This window comes from Oreochromis niloticus, linkage group LG22, assembly GCF_001858045.2.
Source record: "Oreochromis niloticus isolate F11D_XX linkage group LG22, O_niloticus_UMD_NMBU, whole genome shotgun sequence".
Classification (NCBI taxonomy): Eukaryota; Metazoa; Chordata; class Actinopteri; order Cichliformes; family Cichlidae; genus Oreochromis; species Oreochromis niloticus.
The window spans coordinates 21205157-21217752 of record NC_031985.2 but is presented as its reverse complement, the minus strand read 5'-3'; the positions used below and the strand labels follow the sequence as shown (position 1 = coordinate 21217752).

General features: G+C 39.8%; 3 protein-coding genes across 7 annotated transcripts; 1 reads left to right on the top strand and 2 right to left on the bottom strand.

Annotated features, from left to right (window-relative positions):
• Nucleotides 1–249: 249 nt before the first annotated feature.
• On the bottom strand, nucleotides 250–3424 carry aunip (aurora kinase A and ninein interacting protein). The gene is made up of 4 exons (XM_005478525.4): nucleotides 3287–3424; nucleotides 2969–3082; nucleotides 2667–2823; nucleotides 250–2344 (listed from the first exon to the last, which is right to left on the bottom strand). The coding sequence occupies exons 2-4, from the start codon at nucleotides 3059–3061 to the stop codon at nucleotides 1326–1328; spliced, it is 1269 nt and encodes a 422-aa protein (XP_005478582.1). The 5' UTR covers nucleotides 3062–3082; nucleotides 3287–3424; the 3' UTR covers nucleotides 250–1325.
• Nucleotides 3425–3572: 148 nt separating this feature from the next.
• On the top strand, nucleotides 3573–8231 carry vps28 (VPS28 subunit of ESCRT-I). 4 transcript variants are annotated; one of them, XM_003444073.4, is made up of 10 exons: nucleotides 3573–3672; nucleotides 5471–5531; nucleotides 5646–5674; nucleotides 5859–5896; nucleotides 5989–6078; nucleotides 6169–6274; nucleotides 6364–6465; nucleotides 6792–6845; nucleotides 6937–7028; nucleotides 7945–8231. In XM_003444073.4, exons 2-10 carry the CDS (start codon nucleotides 5495–5497, stop codon nucleotides 8063–8065), a joined length of 669 nt encoding a protein of 222 aa, XP_003444121.1. In that variant the 5' UTR covers nucleotides 3573–3672; nucleotides 5471–5494; the 3' UTR covers nucleotides 8066–8231. The 4 variants fall into 4 exon arrangements, with proteins under 4 accessions (XP_003444121.1, XP_005478579.1, XP_005478580.1 ...); XM_005478522.3 differs by having other exon boundaries at nucleotides 3578–3672; nucleotides 5471–5528; nucleotides 7945–8066; XM_005478523.4 differs by lacking the exon at nucleotides 3573–3672 and adding an exon at nucleotides 3719–3914 and having other exon boundaries at nucleotides 5471–5528; nucleotides 7945–8066.
• Nucleotides 8012–11906, bottom strand: LOC102076441 (tektin-5). Of its 2 annotated transcripts, none has more exons than XM_005478520.4 (10): nucleotides 11771–11906; nucleotides 11170–11322; nucleotides 10876–11041; nucleotides 10613–10738; nucleotides 10317–10522; nucleotides 9939–10191; nucleotides 9752–9859; nucleotides 9521–9664; nucleotides 9337–9416; nucleotides 8012–9236 (listed from the first exon to the last, which is right to left on the bottom strand). In XM_005478520.4, exons 2-10 carry the CDS (start codon nucleotides 11172–11174, stop codon nucleotides 9032–9034), a joined length of 1293 nt encoding a protein of 430 aa, XP_005478577.1. In that variant the 5' UTR covers nucleotides 11175–11322; nucleotides 11771–11906; the 3' UTR covers nucleotides 8012–9031. The 2 variants fall into 2 exon arrangements, with proteins under 2 accessions (XP_005478577.1, XP_005478576.1); XM_005478519.4 differs by having other exon boundaries at nucleotides 11679–11827.
• Nucleotides 11907–12596: the final 690 nt, after the last annotated feature.

Sequence of the window (12596 nt, the reverse complement as noted above, 5' to 3'; positions counted from 1 at the left end):
AGAAAACTTAAAAAAACCAACATTACCTTCAAATATAGAAAAGCAAATAAGTGTCTGTGGTACATTTTCCATCTAATAAAGTGCTTCCAGCCACCTCTGTAAAGCATCATGCCCAGCAGTCATGTAGTAAAGTCACTGTGAAGTACATGCAGTATTGTCTTTATTCTGCATTAACAGCTGCTGTTGTGGTTGAAATGATTAATTAGCTGGATTCTAATTTCTTTTACTGTACAACGCATCAGCTATAGTGGTAACAGTTACCTCCGAGCACTTCCTATGTTTATTGTACTTTGTATGCCACTCTTATTTTGTAGCACACAGCACCAGCATAGCACAGATGAAATGCTGATACTAAAAAAAATATAATATACGAGAAAACAATTTTATGTCATTCTGTGTCTTTTCTTTTTTTCAAATAAAGTCAAAACCTCCCAGTTCTGGCTTGTTAGTTTTATTTTGTGTGAGAGGGGAAAAAAAGCACAACAAAAAGAACCATGAAAGGGAGAAACAAAGAATAAAATCTGTGGAAACTTACAGGAGATCAGCCATGACATGGAAAGAAGAGAATCACACAGTAAAAATATTTTCAGAGTAGAAAAATAAACCAAAACGCATGTTCTTCCGGCTCATCCCCGTAAGGTAAAAACTGATGATATTTGGCCATAATGGCTTGTAATATCACAGAAGCAGCTCTCCCTGTTTTGAGCAGGAGGGTAGGATGTCCAAACCAAGAACAGGCAAGAACCTGGCTATTAAAACAAAAGGACTCCTGTAGACGAAAGCCTTCAATCTGAGACAGGTCTGACACAAGAAGACATGCAGCATACAACCTGGCCGTGTACTGCTAGGTTCATAGACTGTATATAAAACCGTGATGTTACTCACTGGCTGGTGAAGTCCCGTCTTTAATTCTCACACTGAACATTTTGACTTCCCCATTTTAGTGTTTTGAAACAAGAAGTGACAGCAAAGGGGTGCAAATCCACAGACACTACACACTCGTATGTCAGCAGTCAGATAAATCACAATTTACAAACATTACGTTATGAAATTAGATCTTAAAACTCTCCAGAGAAGAATTAACTGGGCTAATAACTCAAAGGCGCTGAAAGCTAACTTTCCTGCAGACTTGCAATAATCAGACTTCTTTTTTCAGTCAATGAGCTGCCCCCTGCTGGCCATTAAAAAGAATGCAGGTTTACAGCACTTCCCCAACCTGGAAGCCCTTAAAAAAGGATTTTTCAATATTGTATCCTCAAAAATCCACATTTTTGGAAAAATCTCAAACAACATCTGGAATGTGTACTACCTTTAAAAGCCTTTTTTCAGTGTTTAATCACTACATTTCCCTGAGAGTCTTGAGTAAACAGCATCTCTTCATCCTCTTCCTCTTCCTCCGGCAGAAATTTATAAGCACTCACCACTCCCATGCTGACGTTACTCTGATCTTTGAGAGGACTCCTGGTGTCCAGACCTCTGTGTGCGATCACCCTGAACCCTTCAGAGTCCTGAGTGAACAAAGTGGCCAAACTGTCCTCATCGAGTTCTCTGCTTCGCTGCTGTGGCATTCGTCTTTTGAGAGGAGAGCTTATCAGTTTTGTCCTCTTGATCTGGAAGGCAGAGCTCTCTTCTTTTGCAGCCTTTTCCCACAGCTGACCTGTTTGTTTCCGAGGTGAAGCAGTTTTTGCTTGTGTCCACTTATAATTTGAAACAGGTCTGAAATGAGAGAAAGATGAGTCTTTGCTTGGGGAATTATAAGACGGTGGCGTGCTGTTTTCCTTCTCATCAATGATATGAGAAGAATGAAGGCGGTTAAAAGATTTTTGAGTTGAGGTTCGTCCTTCTGCACCTATCTGTTTTCTAAAGACCTCCTCCTCATCCTGCAGACTGTTTAGGAAACTTGGCTCAGAGCTCCTGAAGTTCTCCACTGCTGTACATTTGTGGTTAGTCTGATGAAACTCATTTTCAGTGTACTGACTGAAAGTGAACAGCGGGTCCTGACTCCACGTCTGTGGTAGAGGTTGACTGTCATCTTGTGTAAAGGTGGAATCAGAGACCCTCCTCTTACTCTGTGGTGGTTCACACTCTTCAGACTTCTCCTCTTCAGATTCCCAGTATATGTTTTGTAAAGTTGAATGGTTTTCTGAACGCGTCTGCCATAATTCTGTTTCCTTCTCAGTCACATTTTCACTTTTACACTCGTCAACCAAAACAGGCTCAAAGTCGGAGTTGCGCCCTCGTTTTTTCCCTGATGCTGTGGCTGTCGGTGTAGTTGAGGCAGATGATGAAAGAGGCTGCACTGAATCCATGTTTGGTGGCTCAGTAGTGGACATCTTATTGAGGACTTTTAGAAGAAAGTAACAAAATAATTATGTTAACACAAAATCAAATAATTTACTGTATTAACTTGTATGCTTATTGGTCACTTCATTAGGTACACCTGTTCAATTTCCTGTTAACACAAATATTTAATCAACCAGTGATGTGACAGCAATGCAAGCATGATTAAAACGACCTGCTGAAGTTAAGACTGAGCATCAGAAGTGGGATGAAAGGCGGTTTAAGTGAGTGTGGACATGGCATTGTTATTGGTGTCAGACAGGCTGATCTAGACTATCAGACTATAAGATTAGACTATAACTTTCGGCAGACTTTTAGATGCTTACCTTTCCGATGAGCTGTGAAAAAGGCAGATATGGAGCTCTGTTTGGTTTTTGGCATTTCTGTTTTGGTCTGAGTGAAGTTGAGTGCCACAGCCAAACTGTATCCAGCACCTCCACAAAACGGGTTCAGCAGTTTAGAAATGGGACGGCTACGGCGCTTCTGAAAGATATAAAAGAGAACACAGTGTGTAAACAGTAATAGACAGAGACTACAGATCAGCATTATAGTGTATTAAATAACTGCTCTACTCAGGCATGCTGAAGAAGCCATTCGGTCAGTGTTCAGACCCTGTTTACACAATTACCTGTTTAGCTTTTCCTTTCAGCTCCACAGTGTCCAGCCAAACATCACAATCCTCTTGATCAGAGGTCTGTGGTGCTGCTGCAGTGCTCTTCATGGTGGACAGCCCAGGGAAGATCTGCTCTGTATGAAATAAAAACAGGATTTTTTTTATGTCTCTCGTTGATGAACATGTTTGCAAGAAGCCTTTACTTATCTTTAACTAATTCAATAACGCTACCACAGTCCTGTGAGTTAGCTACAGTTGGTTAACATAGCTCTAAAAACAGATTTTTGGGAAATACCTCATGATACAAAGAAGATCTTAGCATTTTTAACTGACCTCGTAAAGTTCCAGAGTAATATTTTGAGGTTTCCTTTGAAACTTTTTATAATCGTTTGTATAACTGAAGCTCTCTAGTACTCGGTTCAATCTGCCGCCTTCAGGACTGTCTGCCCCTGATGATTGACTGTGTGAAAATGCCTTAATGTGGTTGTACCTAAAATGCGCGATTTAATTTGAAAGATAATTTAAAAGTATGATATATAAAGACGTTCATAATACTCTTTCATCATAAAAATGTATTTATGTCTAATTAATAAAATTTAGCGTAACAATATTCTTCATTTCTAGTTGGGCGCGTTGGACACCTAATATTTTGACGTCTGCCGGTCCGTGCATAGATGTGGGTGTGTTTACGTTGACGTCATCGCAGTTTTTCCGACAGGGTGAGTGAATTGTTTATAATTTGGTTTATTAAACTCTGTTATTGAAATAGAGTGAACATAGCATCGATTTAACGGCTGTTCTCACAATAATGATCAGTAATATAAATCTTGGTGTTTAAAATCAGCTGCCTGTGCGCCACAGTAATTAGAAATCATAGGAAGTGCTGACAAGCTAGCTTCCGCAGCTAACTAGTTAGTTGGGCTAAACAAGAAATTTCATCAGCAGAAATATTTAGTGATACGTAAGTTTTATTCCGCTGAGTGACTCTGTGTAACGTAAAATTTTTTATAAACTCTCTGTGCCGCGTTGTGAAGCTAAATTAGCAAGCCTGTAATTATAATCCGACGGGTTGTTTTTTCGTTGTTTTTTTTTTTCGAACAGCGAAACACAACTGCCTGTTTGTGTGGAGCAACATTTCCATAGTGTTTGTCAATAGGTCACACCTGAAAGTGGACATTAAAGAAACTAAATTTAAGAGTTTAAAAGTGCTCGGCAGAAAGCAGACAGAGTACAAAGAGACAGAGAACAAATATAATTTAAAAACCATTTACATTTGACCCCTACAGTGTGACCTTATATGTCCCCTTAAACTTAGGGTCACTGGAAGTTAGTACAAAATTAGTGTGAATGACTTGATAGTCGAAACATCAAATGTTCTGACTATGAACGAGTTTTAATTTAATTAAGCAAGCATTGGCTCAACAGCTTTGTAAAATGCTTTTTATTGGGATTTTTTTAAGTTATCATCATGGGACTGTTGTTCCAGTGCCAGTCTTCATTATTAAAACTTGACTTTGGTGGTTACCACTGTTGCCTCACAGTAAGAAGGTCCTTGGTTCAAATCAACTGTCTTTCTGTGTGCTTGTGTCAGTTCTCTCTGAATGCTCTAGCTTCCTGTCAGAGTTAACTGGCACGTCTAAATTAGCTGTAGGTCTGAATGGTTGTCTGTCTCTTTGTCTTAGCCCTGCGAAAGTCTGGTGACCTGTCCAAGGTGTAGCACATCTCTCGCCCTAGCTAGGAGAAGCTCTAGAAAATGGGTGCATGGATGAGTTTTCCTTACAAAGTTGTTTAGGCATGTGGTGGCATTGCATTTGAAACCCGGTGCACGGGTCTATAGCTCAGTGGGATGACCACTGAGCTATAGCCAGTAGGCCCGGGTTTGAGTCCGAACCGCGGCCCTTTGCTGTCTTCCCCTCTCTCTCCCTGCTTTCTTGTCTCTCTACACACTCTCTATCGAATAAAAGCTTACATGAAGGTTGATATTTTTACTTAAAAGTATTAGTTTATCTTATGTTACTGGTGTAATTGTTGAAAAGAAAAAGAAACGGTGATCATTAAAAAGAATCTTACACCATCAGTGGCTCACATTAAATATTTAAACTCCAGAAGGGGGGTTTTAGTCATTCTATAAATCTTTGGATGTTACTGTTGTTACACTTCTTTTATTATCACAAAGTGCATCTCGTATATATGAAAGCATGTTCGCATTAAACAAAAATGCCATACCTAAGTGAAAATTTCAGACTATTATCTCACAATTTTGAGATAATAACCTGAAATTTTCATTTAGTTCTCCCCGTTTGTTTTTTCTTTGGGAACATGTTTCCAAACATACCATTAAAATTAAAAATGGCAATTAAAAATGTTAAAATTAGGGAAAACAAAACTGAAAATATGACCACAGCATAAATTGTCTGAAGCTTTTGTTCATAAGTGGAGACATTTATGAAATGTTAGAGCTGTCTGAATATATTAGGTCACAATTATGGAAAACTATGTAAAATAAATATTTTTCAGATCACATTTTGAGACATCAGCATCATGTTCCATGGGATACCAGTCACTGGAGGAGGAGGAGGTAAGACATTCAAATAAATCAGTGTATAAAATTAAATTGTTGAATTAATATAAGAGTCATCTTTTCAACAGAAAACAGCAGTAATATTTCATGACACTGTTTTCCTTTTCACAGCTCCGGCAAATAAACCTGAGCTATATGAGGTAAATCAGACAACATAATTCTAATTAGTTTACTAAAAGAAGAAGAAGAAGACTTTTTTTTTTAAATAACATTTAATGCCCATGTGTAAATCATCAGTAAATCTTAACTAAAGCTGGGAATGTTATCAAGAATATGTGATATCCTTCCTGTTAACGATAACAATCATGAATGCTGTCGTTTCAGGAGGTGAAATTATACAAAAATGCAAGGGAACGAGAAAAGTAAGTGCTTGATATGTCACCAGTGACCATTATCACTTTATAAACTGCAGATTTACTGTGTTACACATGTTGTAACGATCCTGTTTCTGTAGGTATGACAATATGGCGGAGTTGTTTGCTGTCGTCAAAACACTACAGGCCCTGGAAAAGGCTTACATTAAAGACTGCGTAACGCCTAATGAGTGAGTAACAGTTGAGATCATATTTAAAATATGGCACCTGTAACTTTAGCTGTGTGTTTTTACTTAATGTGGAGTTTATGTTGGTTTCAGGTACACCGCCTCCTGTTCCAGACTCTTGGTTCAGTATAAGGCTGCTTTCAAACAGGTGCAGGGCTCTGACGTGGGCTCCATCGATGACTTCTGCAGGAAATACAGAGTGAGTGCTCGTCTGCAGTGCAGAGTATCTGTCATATTTTTCAAGATTTTATTTTAGTCATTTCTTGTTGTTGTCATATGTTTTCCTAGCTCGACTGTCCACTAGCAATGGAACGGATTAAAGAGGATCGGCCAATCACCATCAAGGATGACAAGGGCAACCTGAACCGCTGCATCGCAGATATAGTTTCAGTATGTCCCCATGACTATATTGGATATATTAAAGACAGAGCTATTTAGGCTGCTGGCAAGAACATTTTTTATGATTTATTGAGCTCAGTTTTAGCTGAGTGGCCAATGTGGTTTCACTCAGTTTGGCTCAGCATTTGTTAAGTCCATAAAAATGTGAGTGGATATCACAAGCTTATGTTTTACCAACTGCAGGCTCAGTTCATAAAACAGACAAACTAATAAAGTCAGTGAGCTCGTTGCTAGAACTGTGTGTCCTGAAACATATTTCTCACTGCCGACTCTTAAAACTAGGAAAATATTTTGTCTCATCCTTCTCCAACATTTAGCTCTTCATCACTGTGATGGACAAGCTGAGATTGGAGATCAGGGCCATGGATGAGGTAAATTTATAAACGTAAATAATATGTTATCAGTAAACAATGACTGGACTTCCAAGATACTGATTGATTGTTTGTTTTTTATTTTGTTCAGATCCAACCAGACCTGAGGGAGCTGATGGAGACTATGAACAGAATGAGTAACATGCCTCCAGACTCAGAGGCCAAGGACAAAGTCAATCTCTGGTTAGTAACACTAGGCTGCAACGTTTGTGCTCTTTATGTCGTTGATCTCTATGCGCTGCACCCCTTCAGGCAAAACATGACCAGTCAGGAAACCTGCAGCCACACCACACAGCACCTATCCAGTTCCAGAAGTGCTGATACAAGGCAGGGTGAATCTATACTGTCATGTTGTTTATGTCATACTCTGACCCTACCATCTAAATGTTGGAGCAGAAATCAAGCAACATTTTTCCGATCTTCCATTGTCCAATTTAGATCCACCTGTGTGAATTTTAGCCTCCATTTGATGTTCTTAGCTGACATGAGTGACACCTGGTGTGGTCTTCTTCTGCAAATGAAATTCCCACCAATCGTGCTATGGTCACAGTCATTTAAATTGCCTTTCTTCTCTGTGCTGTTGCTCAGTTCTCTTCAGTTCAGCACATTGTTTTAACCGTGTCTACACATCTAAATTCATGGAGTTGCTTCCATGTGATTTTCTTATTTGATTTTAATAGTTAAAAACTAGTTGAACAGATATAATTAAAGTGGCAGGTCAGTGAGTGTAATCCAAAACTATCATTCATGGCTCAAACACACAAGTACTGCGTGACTACTCTGTAGTTACTTGGTTAAGTTAAGGGGGAGCTGTGCAGTTCAGTGATTAAGGAAAAGACAGGGGTTGAAGAAAAGTGTGAAATCATAGGACTTCTTACTAAATTGTGATTATCTAACTTAATCCTCCTCCTCCTATTGGCTGTTGGGGTAAATATTCACGGGTATCCCATGTGTCCGTATTCATGCAAGGTAAAACTTTGTTTTGCATCTGGTGCGACCGTACCATTATCCATGCAACTAGCTGAGCAGTGGCTACAAAGTACCTGATCTTTGATGTGTTTATGATCATATAGTTCCCTAACTGACATTTTTCCAACAGGCTGACCACCCTGAGCAGCATGTCGGCCTCGGATGAGTTGGATGATAATCAGGTGCGCCAGATGCTCTTTGACCTGGAGTCGGCCTACAACGCCTTCAACCGCTTCCTCCACTCCTCTTAAAGCGCCTCTCTGTCACAGATAAATCTGGAATCCTGACTCTAAAACCTGTTAATTTAAAAGAAGAAGAATGCTGCTTTCTGTGGATTTACGTCCCCTCCTCCTTCTGTTCTTCTTGCTGTACAATTGGTCTCTGTGTTCGTCAGCTCGGCTCGCTCTGTTCTGTGAACTGTTATGCCCCCCCCCCTCCTTTTCTATCCAGACTTGTGTGATAAATGCATTAACAGTGGCTGAACTTTGTACTGTAACATCGAGAAGCCTATTTTATACCTGGGGTTTGCAGCAAACCAATAAACAAACATGATACAGGTGTTTTTGGAAAGATCTGTATAACAGTAGATTTCTTATCTTTTCATACCCTAATTGTATTTCTGACTTTCACATATAATTTACCACATTTGTTTTCTACTAACAGGTTTTTGCTGTAGTATCGTATATAATTGTAATTACATAATTATTTGGGCTTTAAGATGATTAGTCCGCAGTTCAAACAAATCATATTGAAACTAAGGTGAAAGAAAACAGTTCTGATTTTGATTTTTCTGTCACCGTCTCTTCTCATGTCTTATCCATTATTTTCTTTTAAGTAAAGGATTCATCAAGTGGGCAAAAAAGGGAGCAGGACTCACCGCCTCCCTTTTGTTGTTTACCAAATATGTTTCAGCTCCCAAACACCATTAGGGAGAACATATTTATTGCAATGTATCGTTGTAAATAATAGGTTTGATTTTTAAATAAAAGCATGTAACATCTTTTTAGGAATAAATTTTAAAAGGAAAGAAAAAATCTACATCCAGCTTCGCGTCAGATATGTGTGATTTATTAATCATTTTTAAATCTTTTGAAAAACAGAATTTCCTCCAAAACATTTCAGTCTTGAAAACAAAAAGGAAGCGCAGACTGATTCCAAACAAGTCGAGGGGAGTTGGCTCGTACGTGTTTTAATGAATAAAAGACTGCAGATGCGCCCTACTGAAAGCATTCATGACAGCCGGAGCTGCTCGTGGTCTTGTGAAGTTTGGCCTTGTTGGCAAGGACTACGACGGTGTCATGGGCAGGCTGGAAAGTCTGAAGTAGGCTCTGACACTTCTGCTCCACCTCTAGGATGTGTGTTTTTTTGGCCAGTTTCTCCTCGACAATCATCAGGTGCTTGTGTTGGAGCTCCAGGTTCTGACTGTAAAGGATGGCAACAGAAATGAGCAAGCTCAGGGTATTATGGAAGAAAATGGTGTCGTCATGATCAGTGTGAGGCTTTTGGGAATGGGCTGACTCACTGAGAGAGCTTCAGCGTTGAGCGAAGTCCAGCTCCTATTTTTACCAGGTCGTAATTCTCCAGCGTGAGGCTGATGTGTGGCTGAAGGAGGAGCAGGAAAGAGGAAAAAAAGAGGGTTAAAGTTAAAATGTTTCAAAGGACAGTGGAGACTTTCTGACAACAGTAGTATTTGATGTGGCACTCACCAAGTCCCGGCAGAGCTCGTATCCAGGTCTCTGGTTGAGGATGTCCAGGCGGTGGGAAGCATGATGCAGTTTGGTGTCACAGCTCCTGATCTCACACTTCAGTTTCTGTATTTCTTTGGTCTGATCAGAAATGTCATCACTGATCTGAAGGTTAAAGCAAGTCACAGAATGATGAGCAGCAAAGAAAAAAAAAAATGGTGATTCGTGGTGGTTAAACTCCAGTGCACTGACCTGCTTCCTTTCCAAGAGCAGCATTTCCTGGTTTTTGGTCAGTTCATGGATTTTCTTCCTCAGAGCGTCGTCTGTCCTGCGTCTCTGACGCTTCTGGGCATTTTTTATCTATAAAATTAAAATTGTCATCATAGAAGAAATGGCAAACACATGGTCAGCCTTGGATCTGAGGTGTGGGTTTTCTTACATTGGCCATAGAGAACCTCAGGTTTCCCCTGAAGGAAGAAGAGTCCTTCATCAGGATGTTGGCCGCCGTCTTCAGGTCTTTGCAGTGAGACAGCCACGTGTCATAGCCCACATGGTGAGGCTTGTACTGACCGGCAGGCGGACAGGAGCTCGGCGTGTTGAGTTCAAGGGTCATGCATTTCATGGTAAACTTGGTGGCTTCACCTTTGTTGTGTAAATCTGCTCCCAGCTGACTGTGGATGTTCTTCAGAGAACTGGAGGGAGGTGAAGATTTTTCTGTTATTTTCTCCACTTGCCTCTATTTTAAAGTGCTTTAAAGGATATGAAAACAAAAATAACCAGAATAGTTACACCATGATTGTGATTCTGTGCATCACACCTTATTTTGCTGAGCAGGATGCAGACCTGCGCCCGCAGAATTTCTCCACTGTCGTTCGTCAGCCTCTCTTCTTTCCTCAGCTCGGTGTAGACGGGGTCCTGGCTCAGGACTGCTGGACTCAGGCTGTTTACGACTGAAATACAGTCGCTCAGCAGCTGAAGGGACAACTGCATCTCTTGAAGAAAGCTGTCAACAATGTCTTTCAGCTGATCACAGGAGAGCCAATTGGTCAAGACCATGATAAATAGGATACAGTTGCAAGTTTTTCATTCTAGATTCACCACATGTATACATGCCTGCTCCAGAGCAGTGACTTCTCTTTCCAGCTGGCGCATAATCTCAGAAAACTGGGCCTGCCACTGACTGACTTCCCTGTGCCGAGAGCTGAGATACCTCATGGTGCTGCGAGTGGCAGAAGGCATCTGCAATGACAAGGAAAGAGGAAGGCGCGCCAGGTATGCTTACAAACCACGCAAACACTCCCCACTTCAAGACTGTCTCTGAGCATACAGAGATGAAGTAAAAATATGAAATATTAAACTGTATAAAGGATCATTACCCAAGAAATATCTTCACCCAGGTTATAGACTATTTCATCTTCAAGCCGGTTGGTCTCCTTAGACTTTGGCCTGTTGCTGCTCACCAGGATTTTATTGCTGGACAGGACAGGCATACTGAATCTGACATTCAAACATGGCCGGTTGTCCTTCAGCACACACTGCGCCCTAACAGCGTGACAAAACATTGAGATGAAGCAGTGAAAATCTTTTCTTCTAAAACTGTGGCCATTTGTCTGTATGCTGAGCAGCTTTTCTTAGAGATTCCATGAAAACAACTGAAAGACACGGCTCACCACATGTTTTGTTCCTTTGGACGAATCCTGCGAGAGGAGACGAGACGGTACCGAGTGAACACAGTTTGGTTTCGATGAGCTGGATCTCAAAGTCACAGATCAACAATGAGTTGTGTTTCAGAAGCTCCCTTCAGTCCCTGTGAACTTCCTCACCTGGGATCACGGTAACAAGCAACTCATTTGGAAACATGGCACATGGAACCATGATGCAGTCTCCATGGAGACCCAAGCATTTTTGAGCAATTACATACATGACTTTCAATATATACAACCATAATAACCCCTAATCAACCACATAAACCCACAGTTTGACTTCTACAAAAGGATCAGTCATGTATAACTTGCACTTCATAGCTGCTTTGGGGCTTTTTCATAATTATGCAGTAAACATACACAGATATCACATACAAAGCCATCAGGATGCCAAATAATGTGCTCATAATCTTAAATAGTCACATAATAATATAATAAAACCACCACAGTGATAAACATCTTAGAGACACACTCACTTTCTGGCTTCCTAGTAAATAAGTGACCGGCTGAAGTGATATGAAAAAATAAACCTTTAAAAAAATAAAGAAAAATTATCCTGAGCTCAAACCTGAAGGTCTCCTCGCTGCATTATTTCTGACCGTCGTCATAGAATCAAATCACTCTCCTTGTATTCTGTCTCTGAGGTCAACTGCAGCTTATTTTTGAATGCTCAAACACAAACTGACTCTGCAGGCAGTAATTAAAAAAAAATATTAACACTCGGGAAAACGGGGAATCAATTTACAAGTGGTGAAGAAAAGGTGTTTGCCCCCTTCGTGATTGTCACACTTCCTTAAACAAATTGTAATATTAGACAAAGATAAGCTGAGTGAAAAAAGCAGTTTTTAAATGATGATTTCATTTAAATTGATGATTTATGAAGGTAAAAAACAGTTATCCCAGCTTACACGGTCATGTACAAACTGAATGAATTAAGTGTGAAAACTTTCTGATTTGTTGATTCAAGAAATCACTTAACCTGTCATTACACAGTGCTTTCTATCCCACCACACTGTATCGGATGTTGATTTAGAATTAGTGCATGAAAGGCAGTGAAATGTACCCACTTTTTTTATTTCTACCAAAATGTTTCATTTCTTCTTCTGTGCTTTTGATTAGTGTTAAAGCTTCATGATCGAAAAATTTTTTTCCCCTTTACTGATGTTTTTTTTTTTTTTTTTTAAAAACACACATCAACACTTCACACATTTAAATACGGGTTTATTATGTGCATTTATTTTTCCTTTTTCAAACATTTTCATGTGCTCGTGTGCAGCATTTACACATAAACATTTTAAGTGTTTGAGAATCTTTTGGCTCATTGTGTTTTAAAGATAGTGCTTCATCAGTGAGAAAGAAATCTGTATTCACAATCTTAAAAGGAAACTGTGTCA